Consider the following 20716-nt stretch of genomic DNA (forward strand, 5'->3'; position numbering starts at 1 on the left):
TTTACATGTTTGTTTGTGCATAAATTGAATGTAATATTTGTCATATAGATTTACATCTCTGGTAATAACACCTGTTAGTCATGTGTTTCTTATTTACATCTGCCCTCTCATTTACGTGTACGTGAATGACTGAACTTTCAGGTTTTTGGGTGGTTGGGTCTTTTTATTTTTAAGTACAAAACAAATCTAATTGGTTCAATTGAGCGGTTGGGTCTTTTTATTTTCAAGTACAAAACAAATCTCATCAGATCAATTGGTTTTTAAGTACACCTTTCTTCCTTATTCAAATCTATTTCTAATAGCCTCTAATCACAAAAAACAAAAAACAAAAAAAATAAATCTCAGAGTATTTTAAGCTGAAATATTTAATTGCAAAAATTTATAATTTTAAGCAGAAAATATTAAATGTATTATATATTAAGTGAAAATTTATTTAATTAAATAAAAACATGCATTATTAAATGAAAACTATATATTTTAAGAGGAAAGTAGAACAAATTGACGAAGTGAGAGAAAGAGGACGAGACTATTACCACCACTACGAACACTTTCATTTCTTTTTAATTTTGAATCAATCTTTGCAGTTTACACATTTTCCGGATCGGCTTTGGATTCCCTTCCTAGAGGATCTGGCTACTTCCATGCCTTATAAGTTACAGAAATGAACTAATGAGTGCCATTTGATGAGTAAGATCCGGTGGCTTGACCACAGAGACAAAAAGAGGTCATTTATTAAGAACCTAAACCTGCTAATTAATATGATAATCATTCATTTCCATTCGGCCATGATGGCCCACGTGACATTATGCGCCACACGTGTCATTTAAGAGTTATCACAAACACAAACATGCGATGTCAATCACATAGTCTCTTCTATCAATCATACATTTCTCTCTTTCTCGGTGTGTGTGATGGAACAGGTCACAAAGTGGGCTGCTTAACTCCAAAAGAAAGAGAGCCGTAAAAGTGAAGGTACTCAGCTAATCATGTTTGGTTAATGATTGATGTTAAGAGAAATGCCAAAGCGAAGGTGAAGGCAACTAACTCGGAATTCTGTCTCTTTATCCTTTAACTGACTTGTTCAAATCACATCTCATGTTTTTTATTTATTTATTTATTTTAATTTTTTTTGGAGCCATATGTGTGTGTGTGTCTCTTGTTGGATGCAACTGACAAATTCATTGTCACAGTACATTTAAGTTGTGGAAAAATGGGACTAACTGATGATACTGGAAAGCGGTGCCCTCTTCTGCCTTGCCCAATTCCCAACATAACGAATACCAGCATGCACATGATGCAGCAGCAGCAGCAGCAGCAGCAGGTATGATTTCATCTTGTGCTTCTTCTTTTTTTTCTGTTTGTCCTCAGTTTCCACAACTACTCAAAATCAACATACCATAATGCTTTGGACACTATTTCTTTGAGTAGTTTTAGTTGATCTCATGCTGATAATATTTGAGCTGAAGAGAAAGATAAGGAAAAGGTATTTACTATTTAGGGAAGACTAGAAATCATTCTAGCATATAAGAGTCCTTAAAACAGGAAGAATCCTGAAAAAAAAAAACACCATAGGACTGACTGCACAACGAATTTCCATCATTTGAACGTGTACATAAATTTTATTCCTTCTATTCTTGGTTCCATTGTTGGAATAAAAATTTTCAAGCAAGTGGATAATCAGTCATATGCAAATCTGAAAGAAATTTGTCAAATTGAGTGGGTGTACAGTTTCATCAACTATAATTTTTTTGAAAGTGTGTGTTTCTGCTTTTTGTGCTTTTTTTTTTTTTTTTATGACAGATGGTTGATCATGCATCTACTTATACCATGGATGAGGCACTGCTGCCCATGGGCTTCGGCAAGTTCCAAGCTTTTTTGCTTGCTTATTCAGGGATGGGATGGATTTCTGAAGCCATGGAGATGATGCTACTGTCATTTGTAGGGCCATCTGTTCAAGAGATATGGAAGCTATCTGCTCAAGAGCAGAGCCTGATCACTAGTGTTGTTTTTGTTGGCATGCTCATAGGAGCATTTTCTTGGGGCCTTATTTCTGATATTTATGGACGGAGGTATATACCTTTCTCCTTTCCTTCTATGAATATTATGTATCATATATCAATGGGAATTCACTGAGATTTTATTCTCTGTATATCATTGTTTAAACTTAGATTGTTCAATTTCAAACTAAAACATTTGTTATATGTAGTCAGGGCAACATTGATACAACAGTATGATTTATAACAATCTTCGTGTATTTCTTATGTAGTAGTAAGGCTCAGAGGGCTTGCTAGAGTTGGCTGATGGCCCTGCTGCATCATTTTATCTTGTTTGATTAAAATATTCAACTTAATTTTGCAAAGAGAAAGTTTTCAATAAAGCTGGAATGTTCATTGAAAGATTTTGCATAATCTGTATTGACATGAAGCATCTTATTTCCTCAGCAAACATTTTTAATATGATAGGAAAGCAGAGATGATGCATTGGAGTGCTTTTTTCTTGTTTTATTTTGTCCTTTTTTTTTCTTTTGGTATGCAAATTCTATCCAACCCATATTCGAACCTTGACAAAATTGCTTATTTGCTTGCTGTGGACTTTTTTCAGGATAGGTTTCCTTTTTACAGCAATAATCACTGGTGTAGCTGGTTTTCTCAGTGCATTTGCTCCCAATTACATTGCTTTGATCGTCCTTCGTTTTCTTGTGGGGATTGGGTTGGGAGGTGGACCTGTGCTCTCTGCTTGGTTTTTGGAGTTTGTTCCTTCACCAAATAGAGGAGCTTGGATGGTTGTTTTTTCAGCATTTTGGTCCGTTGGTACTATCCTTGAGGCATCCCTTGCATGGGTAGGATTTTCCAATATTCCTTATGTACTTCTAATTGCAACTGTCGACATTTCTTTCCTTTCAGTATGTGTATATATATTCATTCTATTCTGAAGTAGCAAAATTAGCATCAGCACCTTCATTCTAATATAAGTTGTTACCACCCACTTTTTCCTTTACATTAATCTTTCATACAAATTGATGATATTTGACACACACTCATATCTGTTTCCTTGCATAAGTTCATGTAAATTAGGTACTCCATTTCAAATCAACTTATTATATAATATCATGAGTTTGTAGGATATTTACCTGTTCTTAGCCTTAGTTTAGAGTCCCTTCAGATATGGATTCTCTCTTGGTTCACAAGGAGGCAATCTTGATTACTGGTTAATGATGCAATATGTATGAAAAGGAGTGGTTTCATCAGCACTTTTCCTATGTATAGGTCAGTCATTTGGTCTGACATATTGAAATTCTTTTGAAATCTTATCATGTCTAAGGTCATTTTCTTTAGTTTTAAGCATTCTCATTTAAATATTTCAGCCTTACTAATTCTCTTATGCAGGCTGTAATGCCTAAAATGGGCTGGAGATGGTTATTGGCATTATCCTCTACGCCATCATTTCTTCTACTTTTGTTGTACTGGTTCACGCCCGAGTCACCAAGATACCTCTGCATGAAAGGAAAAACAACTGATGCAATGCAAGTTTTAGAGAGGATGGCTAAGTGGAACCATGTGTCACTTCCTTCTGGCAGACTTGTTTCTGATCACAGTTGCGTGCCAGATGAAAATCCTGCATCTTCTGCAGGCTTAGATTCAATCACAATTCAAAGGCATGACACAAACATTGATGATAGTGAATCAAAGAGAGGAGGGATCACTTCATTATTTAGAATTTTATCACGAAAATTACTCAGAACTACTCTTCTTCTATGGATGGTTATCTTTGGTTGTGCATTTGCGTATTATGGAATCATCTTGCTTACTTCTGAGTTAAGTAGTGGAAATAAGAGATGTTCATCAAACAAGTTGCACTTGAAGTCAGATGGTTCAGGCCTCTACAAAAATGTTCTTATCACCAGCTTGGCCGGTATGATATATTCATGCTGCTTTATGTTCTATGTTTGGCACTGTATGTTTCATATCGTACTAAGATACTTGATGTTTACGACAAGCTAACACTTAATTCAAATTTATGCAGAGATTCCGGGGCTTTTTATAGCAGCTACCATTGTGGACAGAATTGGGCGCAAGTTGACTATGTCGTCTATGCTTTTTGTGAGTTGCATTTTGCTAATCCCACTGGTATCTCATCAAAAAGAAGTGCTAACAGTTGGGCTTCTATTTGGCGCTCGGATGTTAATATCAGGAAGCTTCACTATTGTGTACATATATGCTCCAGAGGTCAGTATCGCTTCAGATATTTCGACAAGTTGCTGTCATATTGGCATGATCTTAAATAGCTTATGATATCAGTCTTTTCCCTTCCTTGATACAATAACACAACATTAAGACATTAGAAAATTTCCAAATTGTATGGCTCCTGCTTTCTGGTTCACACAAACACAGACAAGAAAATTTTCTTTTTTCCCCAGAATTTTGGGTCTGCTATGAACAGTAGCAAATGGTAATTGGATCAAAATTCACTATTTCATAGTCACTGAAAAAACATGTTTGATCTTTGCCATCCATGTAGGAAATATGTTCTTGAGGGGAAGAAAACATGTTTAGTTTTCTTTGACCGCCTTCTCCGTTTCAGGTATACCCTACTTCTACCAGGACGACTGGTGTTGGAGTTGCAAGTGCAGTGGGGAGGGTTGGTGGCATTGTGTGCCCTCTGGTGGCCGTCGGACTTGTACATGGCTGCCATCAAACTGCAGCAGTTCTTTTGTTCGAACTTGTTATATTACTCGCAGCAGTGGCGATCTGTTTCTTTCCATTTGAAACAAGCAGACGTTATTTGCTGGATTCTGTACACAATATAAAATAAATCATTCAGCAGTTTGTAGTTTCAGATGTAGTCAGTCTCATTCTGATGGTCTATGTTGACCTGAATAATATTGTCCTGCTTCTGCTCAGAACTGTTGAAACCAGGACAAAGTTGTATTTTAGAGAAGAATGAGAAAACATCAACTAATGCACACCCAGACAATCTATATGTATATATGTATATATATATATATATATATACACTCTCAAACAGATATAGCTCAATGGCTTTATTGCATTCGAAACGGTAGCCGTACAGTCGAGAGCATAGGAAAGAATATCTCCAGGCCTATCTATCTAATGCACAAATACATGCATGGTAAACGCGGCTTTCATCTTGCTGCCAGAAGACATGCAAAGCATCAAACATTGCTGGGCATGACCGCATGGGGAATAGTACCTCCCCCTCCACCGGGGTTCATCACTGGTGTAGGATCCACATGACCATAGTCTTCCTCGCGCGCAATCAACTTATCCTCCAAGAAAGCATGATCCTCAGTTTTCATGTCTTCTGATGCATCAACGGTAGTAAAGTCAATAGATACAAGAGGTGTTGACGGTGAAGGTGATGAAAATGCACAACCCGTGCGCCTTGAGGTGGAAACTGTCTCCAAAGTCATGGTCAGCACCAGCAGCAGCAGCAATGAAGACGCCCGCATGCTTGAAGCTTGCGTAGTTAGCCCACACTACATTCATGATCCTTCTTAAGCCTTATATAAACCAAAGGATCATGTTTCTTTGATGAACACCGCATGTTTTGCGGCTACCTGCAACCAACAAATGCAGAAACATATTAGAAAATTTATCTACGAGACTCCATGCAATTTTTCCCTACCATGCCGATCATGATATTATGTGGATAGGAGACTGCTAGATATTTACTTAAGAGGCAAACAAACAGAATCAGGGAAAATATATATTTTTCTTACCATGATGTGTTCCCATCCATGTTGTGGCACAAGATAACTATAGCTTGAAAAATGATTAACTATAAAAATCTTCTCTTTGAACCTCATCATAATCAGAGACTTGACAAGATATTAGCACCAACATTCATAAAATTGTTGGTATAGTCAGGGTTCCTAGAATGTTAACAGAACCATATTGACTCTTTGTCACATATGTCGATGGCTATAATTTTGATTTTGATTTTCAGAGGAGAAATACTAACAGAAATCAAATAAGAAAAGTTCAAATTAAAACAAATACAATAATAGCATACCAGCTGGTCATTTATGCATTGATGACGACCCTTTGAACTGCTGGATAAATATTCTTGATCTTATATCAGCCTGCATAATTTGGAATGTTATGTATTAAACCAAACTCAAGTTCTTGTTCTTAGAGTTCAAGTTCTTGCTCATGTTCTTTAAGTTTTTACTCTTATTCTTAAAATTCACATTTTGAAGCTCAAGTTCTTGAACAAAAGCTTTGCTTTAACAAGCGCTTCAAAGCAAAGAATTTTAAGAACTCAAGACCCACACATATGACCAAGGATTTAAAATAAATAATAATAATATTATTTACAAGTCCTTCACAATGATAAAAACTTGACTAACCTGCCTGATTGGCTCAGGAACACGGAACTTACAGCACATTTTCACAATCTTGATGGATGAATCAAGAGATATGCGATGACCAATTGATACATAAATCGGTTTTGTTGAACCATGAGTCGAGCACATTGCCTGGCATTACAGTACTAATTCAGGATGAGAGATACCCTCGGCGCATATAGCGGCCATCCTCACAATTAGGCAAAATAACAGAAATAAAAAACAAATGATAAGGCTTGCACCAGCAGCTTAAAGTCACTATAGAAGTATATGCAAAAGGTTAATGTATCTTTATTGCCTGAGTTATATAATAGTCACATTTTAATGAATAACGCTGAGTTCTTTACAAACTTTTGGCATCATATTATCATCAGGAAGTCAGTAGTATTCAGAAGACAATTACATCCCAAATCAAATGATTTTAACATTTCAGAATACATGGCCGCCTACGTATTTTTCAAATTGCTCAATTGGATTTGCCAACTAGTGAATGTTGAAGAGTTTCCTACAAATAGGAGAGTAACATAAGGTAAAAGATAGAGGAGGATAAGGTTAAGCAACAAAGTCCATCACCCAAACTTGCTCTTGAAAATTTATAAATAAGATCGAATAACATCATTTTTAAGAAGGCACATAGTGCAGCATAAAGCATGCATATAGAGACTAATATTTCTTGCAAAAATGCCCTAAATAAGGATATATGTTTGTACAAAAAGGGATGCAAATCACTGCAAGGATCATATTTATAAGAGAGAAAATAGCATAACCAAAAGACTTTCTGCATTATAATGGATAAATCAGCATGAATGACATGAATAAAGCTACGCACTCAAATCACTTACAGCTCCCCATACTCGCCCAGACTTTCCAACTAAGCAGATTAGATCTTTGTCATTGTTTTCTTTCGCTTCAAAAAGTTTCCTCACGCTGGACTGGGTAAGACCATCCACATGATGCAACTAAAACATAAACAAAATGGAGATGTGAAATGAATTCAATCGAAAGAAATTCAATCAAAATATTATGGACACAACCAAAGTATCTTTGAGAACAGGAACATAGATTCCTACCTAGAACAACGGCAATTTACATGTAATACCTTATCTCCAACAATCCAATGGGCTAATAAATAAAACAGAAGGGAAGGGCAAAGATCCAGTCAACTTTGTCAAATGCTCTTACCACTCACAATCAAAGAACATTCTTGTGCAGATAAGCTCAATAAATATTCTTTTCTATTTGGTTTTATCTTTTGGGGTAGAAGTCAGCACATGCTTTATTATGCCCATTGATTAATTTTAAAAGTGATCCTCTTCCTTAATATTATTCAATAACATGTTCAAGCCTACAACAAACTGAGAATTGCTGTAAAAGATCAACAGATAGAATTAAATGAGCATACTTACATTTTTACCAACCCCAATGACAGGGAGATCAACAAGAACACCAACATGACAAGCTAAACCAAAACCTACATATAAATTCTAATTAGCAGCTAACTCAAAGAAGCAACTATGCGACAAAAATAAAGAGCAATAACAAAAAAGGAAAATATTTATTGAACTTGAATCGAACAAAAGCAAAATTCCATATTATATGTTGATGCATTCAAGACAAAAATATCAATAGTATTTTACCAAACAGCGAAGTCCTCCACATAAATTCCACACCTAGGAAATTATGGAAGTTAGGTTAATCTTTGATAGAGAAAGGTAGTACTCTCCAAAATGAAGTTTGATTGATAACAAGTTAACATGGTGATGAAAAGTTCTCCAGAAGATGTTGAAAGGTGGGATGCCTCAGATTGTTGCAATTGTATAGGTTAAGATGGTTGGTTCATAGTAAACAAAAGGCATAGACAATTTTTTGGAAAGGTGTATCAAAAAAGTCTCAAAGAACAGTCAACATAAAGTGAAACTGACCTACACAAAGATAGAAGAGAAGAGAAAAAAAAAATGGCTTATAGAAATTGCATAGGCATAGACAAGATCATTGGTGGAAATGTAGTGCAAAGGAGGATTACACAATTTGATTAATAATCTATAAAGTAAAGCTTTTCATTTGTCATGATGCGGAGATCCATAATCCAGACAATTTCAATGTTTTCCAATATGAATACTTGAAGGTTGCATTGTTTCATTGATTTCTTGGAAGATAAACAGAAAATTTTTGGTCATACTCACCTCGAGGATGCAGCAAGCCATTGCCATCAACCATCAGTAACTGCAAACACCACCAACAGCAACATTCTAAATTTTAGCCCCATTTGGTGACAACTATGATAGAGGGAATTAACGTGGCATCAAGATTGTAAGCTACAACTTACACAATTAGCAAAAGAAATATCTCAAGTAAAAAGTTATATAACAAATCAGAGAAGATATACAGCTTGTACAGAAAGGAAACCGACATCTATATTAAATAGTAAATACTTTGAAGTCTTATTGATGGTTGTTGTTGAATAGACTCAAAATTTAGTTCACCAAGAAAACAGAACCAGAAATGCACACCATAATTATCGATAATATGTCCATCATAATCACAAACAAGAATAATGCATCAGATAACATAACAGCATATGTTTCACCTGAGGATAGAACGGATGAGCACTTTGCTTCATCTTATCCAGGAGACCTTGAAGAATAGGAGCCTGAAGCAAAGTAAACAACAATGTTTAACTGTATGCACACAGAATGTCGGCATATAATATACACAACTTTCATAAGGTCCATGTCTTTTCTTTTTTGTCACAGGAAACAGAAGGAAGAACATTAACAGCAATTAATTTGAGCTTGTGTGCATGAGGTGAACAAAGTTAAACCCATAGCAAGGAAAAGTAAGGAAGTAATCAAAATATCACCTCCCTAAAAGCTAGAAAACCAGGAACATATGGGATTTGCAACTGAACAACATCAAACACTTCATGCACAACATCCAATGTTTCAGCATCAACAACCACCAGAGCAGCACAAGCCATGGATGGATCTTCTTTCAAGAAGCTCACATCAACCCCTCCAATGAACTTCAGATTGTTTTGTCTAGAAATCTCTACAGAACTCATGTCAGGTGAAGAAATGGTCCATGTGAAACAATCTTCAAGAATCAGTTTCTGTTTTAGTAATTCTTGAACACTGCACAACAAGTTGTATTTGGGTTACTAAAAACAACCAAATATATATATATATATATATATATATATATATATAAAAAGGCGCACTTAATCCAGTTTTCAGTTGTATGTTCGCTCTGGTCCATGGAATGATCCATCATGCACGGCTGGTTCAACTTAATTTGGATATGAGAAACCTGCAAAAAGAGATTGTTAGCAGTATGAAAATCAACTTGAATTCCAGAGTTTGCAAAAGCCCCATCTTTGCCAAAGCTACAACCCTACCTTACCAATGAGTCACTTCCTCAAATGCATCAACAACAACAACAACAACAACAACAACAACAAGAAAAGGGAAAATATTAATAAAAGAGGAGTGGAGAAGGAATGGGATTGATAAATATATTTATTAATTAATATATAAAATGTTATTAATATTGATAAACATCTACAATTATTTCAAAAATCAAAATTTCAGTTTTAAAATGTTTAATTTTATTAATATTAATTAAATCCATTTAATCGATTAAAACAATTCTTTCAACATTGTTACAAATTTCCTTTTTTTAAAAAAAAATATTTATTATTTCTTCAATTTATTTTTTAGTAAAACACAGCATCTCATCTCCAGTGTGGTTGATGATAATGCAAAATACACCTTTTTTTCACAAATATCATCAGTCCTATTTTATTTTTTATTATTTTGTTTTTTTTTCCATTAATGGCATTTACTCCTTTCAGTGCCCTATTTGTCTTTTTTTTTTAACAAATAATAATTAATATAATAATGTAAACAACTCTGAAATCTCCACACAAATCATTAGAAGCACAAATCCTCTGTAACCAAAACAGGAGGATGTGGTCAAGCAGAGAACATCATACAACATGAAAATAACCAAAGTAAAAATCTTAAATATAACCAGCCAGTTTGTATAGGCAAAGCAACTAGAACTACCACATACACCCAACCACACCATCTCTCTTTCTGTCTCCCAGTCACTCTCTTTATATTTATATATAAATATATGTCTATATCTATCCAATCCTTCATCTATTTTCAACAATCCTTGAGTAAATTGATAAAAATACACTGCGGCCGCCTTTAATTTAGTTCTCAACGTCAGGCATGCATATTTTTCAGTCTGTCGTCATCGGTTGGGATATGCAACACCTGAAGCGAGCTTTGCGGACAGTGCTCATGATCTCTGCCTCTGCATTCTCAAGCATCTGGACCACCTCTGTGAACAGGGGACGCACATCAGGATTTGCATCCCAGCAGCAGGTCATTATCTCTCTCAGTACTGGGAGACAGTCTTGGGGGATAGTCGGTCGAACACCTTTGTTGACTACGGCGAATGCAGCCTGCACGGCAGTCATGTTCTGGAATGGAAGCATACCTGTAATGAGCTCCCAAAGGACAATGCCGAAACTGTAAACATCAACCTTCTGATTGTATGGCCTGTGCTGGATCATCTCTCTGCAAACAAGTAGCCAATGTAAACATTTTCCGATTAAGAACCAAAATGTGACAGAAAACAGAAGAAATGCAAATGCCATAATACGATCATAGCTATGGGCACCGCAAGATATTATCTGTGGTCTAAATATCTGAGAATTAACAGACCTACGCTCAGTAAGAATACTTAAACCGAGATGAGCAAAACAGAAGTTCTAAATTATTTTAAAAAAAAAAACATGAGTGCAGAATACTAATTAGCACCTGTCTTCCTTTAGCCAACACAGCAATAAATAAAGTTATTGCCCAACAATTCAATTAAAGAATGACTTTCGGCTAACAATTGATATAGCTTGCAGATAAAAAGTAACATTGGAATGAGCACATTTTAAGGGTGTGACAAGCAAAAGATCTAAATGCTATTGGTCATCTTGGTCTGCGATGTGGTTTAATAAGTTTCCTACACCAAACACTCTTCCACCATTCCAAGAAGGGGAATCCACTAACCCACCCAACCAGAATGCTAAACTAGTTGGATGAGAATTAGTCAAGCAGAATATGAATCACACTGACAGCACAAGAATAAATTTCGGATAAGGCAATTTAGTGCTAATTAAAGGCTGTACTACACTGCCTTGAGTGTTTGTTTGAGATCACTTGGCAAAACTCAAGCTAATGAATGGGCCAGATAAAATCAATCTTGGTTCCAATAGTTCGAACAATTGACTACCAACAAGGGTGCCCACATCATATTAAATATGCCAGCTAGATCATCTTGATGTGCTCATTTATTATGATTCTACAGTTTGATCTCCTGAAAGGATATCTCCACAACATTAATACCGGATGCTAGAAAGAATCCTACAAAATTGAAATCAGAACAGTTGTTCCTGCAAATTGCCAGGTACCAAAATATCAAAATGCAGCACATGGCAGCACTTCTTTTGATTGGAATTTCCTACAAATGTAACACAAGCATAAGAAAGTAGGAAAAAAAAATCTAAACATATCAGCAATGCCCTACTTATCGCATAGTGAACATCTGTCTATGGCACATTCATCAAGAAATTTCAGATAGAATAAACTCATCACATGAAAAGGCTAAATTGTTGGTGATGGTTTAGTAAAGCATGACCAACATATTAAGGAGACAACTACACTTTTAGTTGCTATGGGCTGAGAAACTGAATGTTACCCAAAAGAAACTCCAAACAAGATGATTACAATGCACCCATTATACAACATGATGACTAATAGGTATACATAGGCATGCAGATAGAGACTACACTAAAACTAATTGATTTACAGTTCATTTTGGCAGGATTGCCATATCAAGTACAGCTCAAAAAGGTGCAAGTGCACCCTTGGCTTTGAAGATAAATCACAAACTAATAAATTTTTTGAAATCAAGATGAAACATATGGTGACGCCAATAAAGATATTTTAGCAAAGTAAAACATATAATGCAGGACAAAAAGTGAATCTAACATCAAGAGACCAATGCAATTAAACAGCAAACGACATGTCTATAAGATACCAGGCATTTTGGGGCTTCAGAGAAAATGGCATGAAGCTCTCCAATATCAACGCTATTTCAAAACAATTTCCGAGGCACATCTTCCACCCAAAATGAATCTCATGATAAGTAACTATCACATACGACAAACTAAACATGCATGTGTGACAAAATTATCTTCATACAAACAGGTGAAATCAATGGGGAACAATGGCGAGCATGCATGTTTGGCATGGTCCAATAATTGCTACTGTTGTAGAAGTGAAGAAAACACTATTAGTATCTGCCTTACTATGCAAAGTCGAACAACAAGATAAAACAAGTGATAACAAAATAGGGAAGCATATTAACTAAATATACTATGATAAGCAATAAACTAAATCTCATTAAAGAAACAAAAAAAACATAGTATCATTTCACAAGCAAGCAACTTATCAAAATGTAGATCTGGAAGCAAAAAAAAAAATGAAAGAATTGTTCACTTACGGTGCCATCCACCGGTATGTCCCTGTCTCTGGTGTCATCCCCTCAGTCTGCACTTCAATGCGTGCCACTCCAAAGTCAGCAATCTTAATAGACTTGTCTGCAGCAATTAAAAGGTTGTCTGACTTGAGATCCCTGTGAATGAAACCCAATCCATGCACGTAGGCCATCCCCCTGGCAACATCAAGTGCCTGCTTCACCGCCAGCTTCAGTGGCACCGACCGGTTCTGCCTTCTCATCAGGAATTGACGGACAGAGCCACCCTTTGCATACTCGGTCACAATGCACCACACCATCGGCTTCCTACACCCGCCAATAAACCTTACTATATTGGGATGCTTCAGGGTGGCAAGCATCATGACCTCCTGTGCAAATTGTTGCTCCATCACAGCAGCTCTCTCTGGGTCATTCTCAGGCCTCTCAAGCAGCTTAATAGCAACATCCTCTCCATTGTAAGTCCCCTTGTATAGCTTTCCAAATGAACCCTGTGCAAAGGCCATTCCTATATTAAGCTTCCCAAGATCAAGTGTCCACTCATCATAGTTCTCGAGAGATCCAGTAGGGTGGCGGTGATCCATCAATGCCTGAGCCAGCGCATCGTAACTGAGGGGGTTTGAGCCTTTGCTCAGACGAACCACGCTATGCCCCACAGAGTAGTTGGAGGCATGGGTTGGGCGGAGCCCAGGATGGTTGAGAATGCCTGTATGTGAATCGCTTGACCCAACGCTGCTATTATCAACTGACATAGCAACGGAACCACCCCCGTTGCTCGTCTGGAGACTCCCAATGCTGTCAATGGACATGTTGGAGCCTTCTCCGAGCTTCCGGTAGAACGCCATGTCGTACAAGTTGCTCCCATTGTCGTGTCCTCGGCCACCGCCGCCCATGATTCCTGTGAACTTAGGTCCCTCCAACATCTTCTTCTATCTTCGTCTTTTGCACAAAAAAGCTCGTACAAGATTCTTCTCAGCCTCAGCTCAAAAATCCAATCAAAATCCAACCTTGGCACCGGAGAACCAGTCAACAGAGCTGAAAACAAAGGAATCAAACCCTAAAACTCCATTCTTTTCCCTTGTTAGTCTAGACAAGTGATTTGAATCACCTCATACTAGGAAAGCCTCCAACTTTATATTGCCCTTACAAATCAAACCGTTCCCTAGAATCAAAATCTAATAAAAAACACACACTTTGGATTGAGAAAAAAAACCTTAACCACATGGACGGTTGCCGCTCAGCTGAAAGAGCAAAAGGATAGAGAAAAGAGCCAAGAATTAACCCTAGAAAGCGAGAAATGATACGATCTAAGGGCAGGCGCCGCCGATTACACCAACGCTGACCTCCATAGATAAGAATATCACCGGTGGAGAGATCGGTGAGAGTTGGTAGGAAGACACAACAAGAGATACAGGTGGTCGAGCTCTCCTTTGATGGACGAAGACGATGACTAGCGCGGAGAAGAAGAAGAAGAAGAAGAAGAAGAAGAAGAAGAAGTCTCTCTCTCTCTCTCTACAGGACCAGGTCCTCTATTCTTTAACTAATAATCACTTTGCTTAATATTTAATTATTGAAAGAAAGGACAGAAGAGAGAGAAAGAGAGATGTTGGAGATTTTCTACGTCCTATTTCATCCTACGTATTCCAACTCTAGTAACTTGTTAAAATTTACAGCAAAATGTCCCCAATTTCTAGAGAGGTAAAAGAAAATTCAATAAATGATACTCACCTGGAAATGCTGCACAAAACAAGAGGCTAGTTGTTGGACACTTGTCTTCTCTTCCACAATCCTTTTTATCATCATTCATATAGAAAAATAAAAATAAAAACTAAAAAAATAAACACAAAATGGCACATGAATCCATTTAATAACTGCTAGTTATGTTCCCAATCTGCAATTTCAACTAATCCAACAATGCAGAAGTCTTAAAAAACATGCAGAACATTGCAGCCACCAAGAAATACTGGCCAAAACAGATAGCAAGCAATGCAGCATCAAGTCAAATTTTGAGGATATACTCCTGACTGGGCAACCATCACTCTTTCCAATTGGACTTGGACACCATCATGTATTTGCTTGTCTGTGATCACGTTGGCAGAGGTAGCTTCCTACCACAAATATATGAAAATAAATGAGACACAAGAACTTTCTTTATTAAGATTCTTGGACTTTCAGTTTCAAAGAAAAATAATATAAATATCCACAAGACCATCTCCCTTCCACACTCAAGGTTCATTCAAGTGAACAACTAAAAACAATGTGACAACTACCTGCAAGCTGCCTCACTCCAGATTTGGCTTAGTTTTGCTGCCAGTTGTGCCATGGATATTCTGTAGGCCGGATCAGTGAGTTCAACTGTGACTGCTTCTTGAAATGCTACCAAGAACTCTATGCGGGCTTTTGTAGGCTGAACAAGACGCCTGGCTTCACGAGCAGCGCTCATATTCACCATCTGAATAATTGCCAAAAAAATAAAATGAAATTTTACTATATGACAACAAATACAATGGGAAAGAAGTGGGATGGTAAACACTAAAATTATTGTAGCTCTTGCAAGGAAGGATGCTTAAAGCAAATCTGTCCAGCATAACTACATTGCACCTGGAAAAGCTTGAAAGAAGTATCAACAGACAATGTCAGATAGAAAAGGACAACATATTATTCAAGTTATGCAGAGGTACAAGGAATCATGCACAAATTGATAAATTGAATTGTGAAACCATCTGGCACATCACACAAACAAATGTTAACTATGCTGATTTTCATACTCAATCAAGAAAATGGCATGAGTTTGCATGATCATGAACCACTTATGTTAAATAAAATTATTCAAGTATTGCCTCTATGGAAAAGGAGAAGCTTGCCTGTTGCAACCACGGGATTAGAGATACCATAAACTTCTGATCGACGAGGTGTGGAATCAGAGTACAAAGAATCTCATCTGCCATCTCCAATGACAATCTTTCCAGGACAGGGCCAGTTCTATTCATGAGCTCAATTAGGCCTCGGTCATCACCAGAACAGAGAACCTCAGCATATGCAGACTCCACATCCCCCTTGCATAGGAATTCCTTGATTCGTTTCCAAAAACTAGCCTTACATTCCAAGTTACTTAACTTGGAACTAACATTGCGAGCTGAAGTAGGAAGAAGATCCTTACTATCTCTTGCTTGACCACTTCCTGAGAATATAGCACTCCTTCCTGAGCTCTTTTTAGTGCCTTTGACTATTGGATTTCTAACTACATCTACTGAGGAATCCTTCCATAACTCCACATCTTCTTTCGTTGAAATGCGGGACCTGCTGTTTGAGCATGCATTCTCTCCCCACATTTCCCTATTTCTTGCAGAAAGCAATGAAGGTTGTCTGTAATTAATATCTACAGATGGCCTGGGTGTGCAGTTAGAGAGCCGAGGGGATGATGAGACACTTTGATTTCTGGTCAGTTTAGAGCTGGCTATGCTTGGATAGTTCTCACTTGGAGTAGTCCCCTGGGCAATTTTTTCTATTGCATTCTCAAGGTTATGCACCTGAAATTGCAATGCTGATAAGCTGTCCACAGAGTTCCCCATGAAGACCTGAAATAAGCAAAACTGAGAAAATTAAGATAGATGTACGTGTTTTCGCAGCCTCTGTCATTTCTTCCAACTTGCAACCATTCAAAAATTAAAATGTCCACACCTAGACATAATAAAAAATTAGAGGAAAAATAGCAATATGACATTGTCAAAACTGAAAAACAAAAAAGTAAATAAAAATAAATACAAAATAGGACCAGGACCAAAAACAGAACAAGACAGGCAACAGTAACAGGCTTGTCAAAGGTTAGAGTGCGCGGCTTTGGATTTGTATGCAAAGTTGGGCAGTATATTGCGTAATTAAAATGAGAATAATGAATCTCTTTCCAATGTTCATCTATATGGCTTAACAAATAATAGGACCAATAACTTGGTGAAAAAAGTACTGGATCACAGGAAGAAAATGAATTTCATAGTTGCAGCCTTAGAGCTACTACCATAATTGTGTGACATACCTTAAAATAATTAATATTGGGAAAGACACCCAAAAAAAAATTCTTACAGAACTTAAGGAGTTACCAAGTATTTTTCCACAACATCATGGCTAAAGAAATATTTCTTATGATAATTAAAAGGAGCTCCCAATTGTACACCTCATGGAGCCCCGGCATAACTCTTAAAAAGATAATTGTTTAAGGGACCCTTCATATAGTCTAACTAGATACCAAGTAAAAACGATTTTTACTAGATGCTATATTTAAATTCAATAAAGTCAGGGTTAAATACCTTCAAGAGATCTAGCAAGTTTGACTGCTTCGCTTCAATTTCTAAAAGTTGTTTTTTGATGAAGGCTAATTCATTTGCTGTGTGAAGGCAGCATCCATGCATTGTCTGTGAGCAAAAATCTGTAACTGTGGAGTCCAAACTCTTGCGCTCCTGCATCATAATGCTTTCAGGATCAATCTCTTCTTTGGCTGACCTTCTATTCATTCTAACCATATTGGCTGAATCAACATCCTCAAGACAGCCATTGGTAACAGTGACATGCTTGGTCTCAAAGCTAGCATTAACAAGATCAGAGACTGAGGAACACTCAGGTTTCTCATCCGCCAAGTCATAATCATCATGCCCCTTTGGATCAATTATTCTCACCAAAGCATCTGCATTGCAGCTTCTTTTTGGTTCCTTGTGATGATCATTGGCCAATGGCATATTATGGGTCTTTGGAAGTGTAATCTCAATATGCCAATCATCTGGCTTTATCTTTTGCTGTTTGGGCACATAATTTCCACATGCTTCCCGGGCAGTTAAAGGTGTTCTTTTCTTTGTCAAAGCAGTTGAGTTGCCACTTAGGACTGAGCCAACTTTCCTGAAAGAAGCATCTCTCCATACGCCATCACTGACACTGCCAACATCAGTGAAGTCTCCAATAAAATTTTCTGTAAACAAAGACAGAAGAAAAAGTAAATGATAAGGTAAGCATTCATGAAAATACAAAAGCAAGATGATGAAAGAAGAAAGAAAAGACTAACAACTACAGCTAGAAATATCCAATGAAAACAATAGAAACATTACAAGTCAGACACTCAAGCCAAACAACTTGAGGCAACAAGAACTGATGGCTTTTTGCTAAAGTAGTATACACTAACACAGGTTATTGTGGAAGACTTTTCAGACTCCTTACTGTCCAAGACTTACTCTTCATTTATGCCTTCACATATGGAAAATTAAACAATTGTGGACAATGATAGGATTTGCAAAATGCAGGACAAATAACAGGCCAAATTTTCTCCAAATAGAATCACATATAATCATACATGTTATGAAGTTTTGGTATAAATTTTATACCCATGATGTGAGTTTCCAGAGAAATTGCAATCAAACCTTTTGTCGATGATCCAGCTTCTGAAGGTTCAGGAGAATCAGCCCCTGGAAGAGTTCTCCAACACTGTATGGCATGAATTATGGCATCTCTCACTGGTTTCACCTGAAATAGAATAATAGACTAACTGTAGGCAAATATCAATGGCTGCCAAAAGATAAGTTCAACTGCGATCTAACCTTGTCAAAACGACAACACTCAAGGGAACGTAGGCAAGAGGTCTTGAAGGGCCCCAACAATGACCCTGTACTTAAAGCAATACCTGCTAGTGCCACAGAAGCAGCTTTTCGTGTTGTCCAATCACTACTCTTGAGCGTCTCCAGAATGCCTTTCACTGCTGCAGATAAAGCATGCTCTGTGGTAGCACCTCCAGCCTTTCAAGTAAAAAATGGTTTGATGTGAAGGACTTTACAACAGACTGACACAACTCAAACGCATTTTAGGATCTAACTTGTAACAGCTGTTATGATTGCAATGCTTCTGTTATTAGATACTGGGTATCACACTAAATAATGACATGATGAGCTTGAAAATCAGAATGCATTACTTCAACAAATGAAAGTTCAGTATGCATAATGATGAACTTGAACATAACAATGTCTAGGACTGTTGCCTAAATTTGACAAAGGAAGGTGAAGCAAATACCAATACATGCACTCTAAAAGATGAATAATGGATTCATCAGAGACGTAAATCTTCTTCGAAACTACTGTTTTTACATTTTTGTGTTTTTGTCCTCATACATTCCCAAAGAAAAGCAATTCATATGGGAAGATAATTAACATCAAGGTTATGCATAATGCATGTATGGATAATAACTTGTACAAAAACAATTGAAATCCACAACATTCTCTCTATTAAAAGGTTGGAAATCACATGAGGAATAAAATTCACTGACAGCGGGTGAAGACAAGATGAATAAACAACGTGCGAATGGTAGATATGGCAGAAATAAGTGTGCACAACTAGTTACTTGCATTGTAGAATCTGTTAGCTAACACAAGACAAGTCAGAAAATAAGAAAAAAGGAAAATGAAGTTGAAATTAGAACTAATTAGAAGGAAAAGATCACACATGGTAAAAACAAACATGGCAACCTGAAGAATGCTTCTGATCAGCTCAATGATAGCAGGCTTGGCCATGTAGTGTGGATTCTTAAGCAACTTAACGACACGAGCCAGCATTTGTGACAACAATGCCAAAGGTGGATTGCTAGCCTCATCAATAACCCTGGCCAGGCACAAAGCAGAACCAGACTGCACATACTTGTTCTGCTCACCCAAAGCTTCAAAAAAAGGCCTTGCCAGTGCAACAAAAACAACTCCATTACCATCTGCACAAGCAGGGCTTCTAATATTTGTGGCCAAAACCCCAACAGTCTCAATACAAGAGTCCCTTACAACAGAGTCCGCGTCCTTGAGACGCTTAACAATGCTTCCAACCATCTTACCAATATGCTGGGTCAAAAGAGACCCATGAATCCTTGCTAAGCTGCCCATGATCCTAACACATTCCTTCCGGACAGCACTCTTCTGCTCAGCGTCAGTATCCACAATGCAAGACAGGAAAGGGGCAATCCCTTCCGGGGTTAAGCTCTCGGTGATCTTCTCAAGCTCCTCCACACCAATCTGGTGAGTATCCCGGTCTGCAAGCTTGTTAAGAGAGAACAACACCCTGTGCTTGAGCTCAAAAATGGTCTGCTGGCTGTTCATCACCCTACCCCCCATTTTGTGCTTGGAGGTCAAGTGAGAGGACCTCATATCCTCTGCTAAAAACCTTCAAACAAAAAAAAAAAAACTCAAATTTTTCCGAGTTTTTCTTCAAAATTCTTCATTTTTCTACTGGTACTCGCCTGCCAAAAGAACAGCATTTAGAAATCGATCACTATAAACATTGTGAACAAACACAAATCATGGAGAAAGAGAGAGAGAGAGAGAGAGATGGATACCTTGCGATTAGGTAGAGCTCGCCATGAATGATCGAAGAGGGAGAGGGAGAGGGAGAGGGAGAGAGGAGAGAGAGAGATTGGGGGAGGTTGTTTGAGAGAAGAGAGGCAAGTGTTCCATGAGATGGGAGCGAGTGGTTATTTATTATGTATTTTAATTGTCTTCTTTTTCGCGCTTCTCAATGCATGCGATTCAAATTTCGGGTTCGAATGAATGGAACCGGGCCTGGATCGATGTCAGCCACATGGTTATGGCAGCATTCGGATTTTGAACTTGCACTTTAATATTCTTCTCGGCCAAAGTACCCACAAGTTTAAAAGTCAAAATAATTATTTTTTTTAAATTTAATAATCAGAACAATAGCAATTATGAGTTTCACTTTTTGTTCTTTCAATTTTTCTTCTAATATGAGTAGTCAAGCCATTAAAAAAAAATATTTTTTTTC

The 20716-nt window shown here is 37.3% G+C and overlaps 4 protein-coding genes across 10 annotated transcripts; 1 reads left to right on the forward strand and 3 right to left on the reverse strand.

The window, feature by feature from the left end:
- Nucleotides 1–899: 899 nt before the first annotated feature.
- Nucleotides 900–4965, forward strand: LOC120275676 (organic cation/carnitine transporter 7-like). 2 transcript variants are annotated; one of them, XM_039282339.1, is made up of 7 exons: nt 900–1030; nt 1191–1321; nt 1801–2069; nt 2602–2839; nt 3387–3912; nt 4024–4226; nt 4582–4965. In XM_039282339.1, the coding sequence occupies exons 2-7, from the start codon at nt 1211–1213 to the stop codon at nt 4810–4812; spliced, it is 1578 nt and encodes a 525-aa protein (XP_039138273.1). In that variant the 5' UTR covers nt 900–1030; nt 1191–1210; the 3' UTR covers nt 4813–4965. The 2 variants fall into 2 exon arrangements, with proteins under 2 accessions (XP_039138273.1, XP_039138274.1); XM_039282340.1 differs by having other exon boundaries at nt 917–972.
- Nucleotides 4966–5024: 59 nt separating this feature from the next.
- On the reverse strand, nt 5025–9848 carry LOC120275677 (endonuclease V). Of its 3 annotated transcripts, XM_039282341.1 has the most exons (10): nt 9762–9848; nt 9585–9673; nt 9228–9498; nt 8955–9017; nt 8551–8590; nt 7774–7838; nt 7210–7326; nt 6371–6499; nt 6034–6103; nt 5025–5578 (listed from the first exon to the last, which is right to left on the reverse strand). In XM_039282341.1, the coding sequence occupies exons 2-9, from the start codon at nt 9635–9637 to the stop codon at nt 6041–6043; spliced, it is 801 nt and encodes a 266-aa protein (XP_039138275.1). In that variant the 5' UTR covers nt 9638–9673; nt 9762–9848; the 3' UTR covers nt 5025–5578; nt 6034–6040. The 3 variants fall into 3 exon arrangements, 2 of the variants coding, with proteins under 2 accessions (XP_039138275.1, XP_039138276.1); XR_005541130.1 differs by lacking the exon at nt 5025–5578 and having other exon boundaries at nt 6031–6103; nt 7197–7326; XM_039282342.1 differs by lacking the exons at nt 5025–5578; nt 6034–6103; nt 6371–6499 and adding an exon at nt 6510–6872.
- Nucleotides 9849–10364: 516 nt separating this feature from the next.
- On the reverse strand, nt 10365–14460 carry LOC120275349 (serine/threonine-protein kinase STY13-like). 2 transcript variants are annotated; one of them, XM_039281892.1, is made up of 3 exons: nt 14139–14460; nt 12935–13960; nt 10365–10953 (listed from the first exon to the last, which is right to left on the reverse strand). In XM_039281892.1, the coding sequence occupies exons 2-3, from the start codon at nt 13846–13848 to the stop codon at nt 10614–10616; spliced, it is 1254 nt and encodes a 417-aa protein (XP_039137826.1). In that variant the 5' UTR covers nt 13849–13960; nt 14139–14460; the 3' UTR covers nt 10365–10613. The 2 variants fall into 2 exon arrangements, with proteins under 2 accessions (XP_039137826.1, XP_039137825.1); XM_039281891.1 differs by having other exon boundaries at nt 14034–14460.
- A 398-nt stretch (nt 14461–14858) lies between these two features.
- LOC120275348 (TORTIFOLIA1-like protein 2) lies at nt 14859–20454 on the reverse strand. Of its 3 annotated transcripts, none has more exons than XM_039281888.1 (8): nt 20274–20454; nt 19423–20101; nt 18505–18699; nt 18328–18430; nt 17230–17882; nt 15790–16503; nt 15196–15377; nt 14859–15029 (listed from the first exon to the last, which is right to left on the reverse strand). In XM_039281888.1, exons 2-8 carry the CDS (start codon nt 20083–20085, stop codon nt 14990–14992), a joined length of 2550 nt encoding a protein of 849 aa, XP_039137822.1. In that variant the 5' UTR covers nt 20086–20101; nt 20274–20454; the 3' UTR covers nt 14859–14989. The 3 variants fall into 3 exon arrangements, with proteins under 3 accessions (XP_039137822.1, XP_039137821.1, XP_039137823.1); XM_039281887.1 differs by having other exon boundaries at nt 19423–20177; nt 20274–20453; XM_039281889.1 differs by having other exon boundaries at nt 14859–15033; nt 19423–20177; nt 20274–20450.
- Between the last annotated feature and the right edge of the window lie 262 nt (nt 20455–20716).

The sequence above is a fragment of the Dioscorea cayenensis genome, chromosome 14 (genome assembly GCF_009730915.1).
Source record: "Dioscorea cayenensis subsp. rotundata cultivar TDr96_F1 chromosome 14, TDr96_F1_v2_PseudoChromosome.rev07_lg8_w22 25.fasta, whole genome shotgun sequence".
In the NCBI taxonomy this organism is placed as follows: Eukaryota; Viridiplantae; Streptophyta; class Magnoliopsida; order Dioscoreales; family Dioscoreaceae; genus Dioscorea; species Dioscorea cayenensis.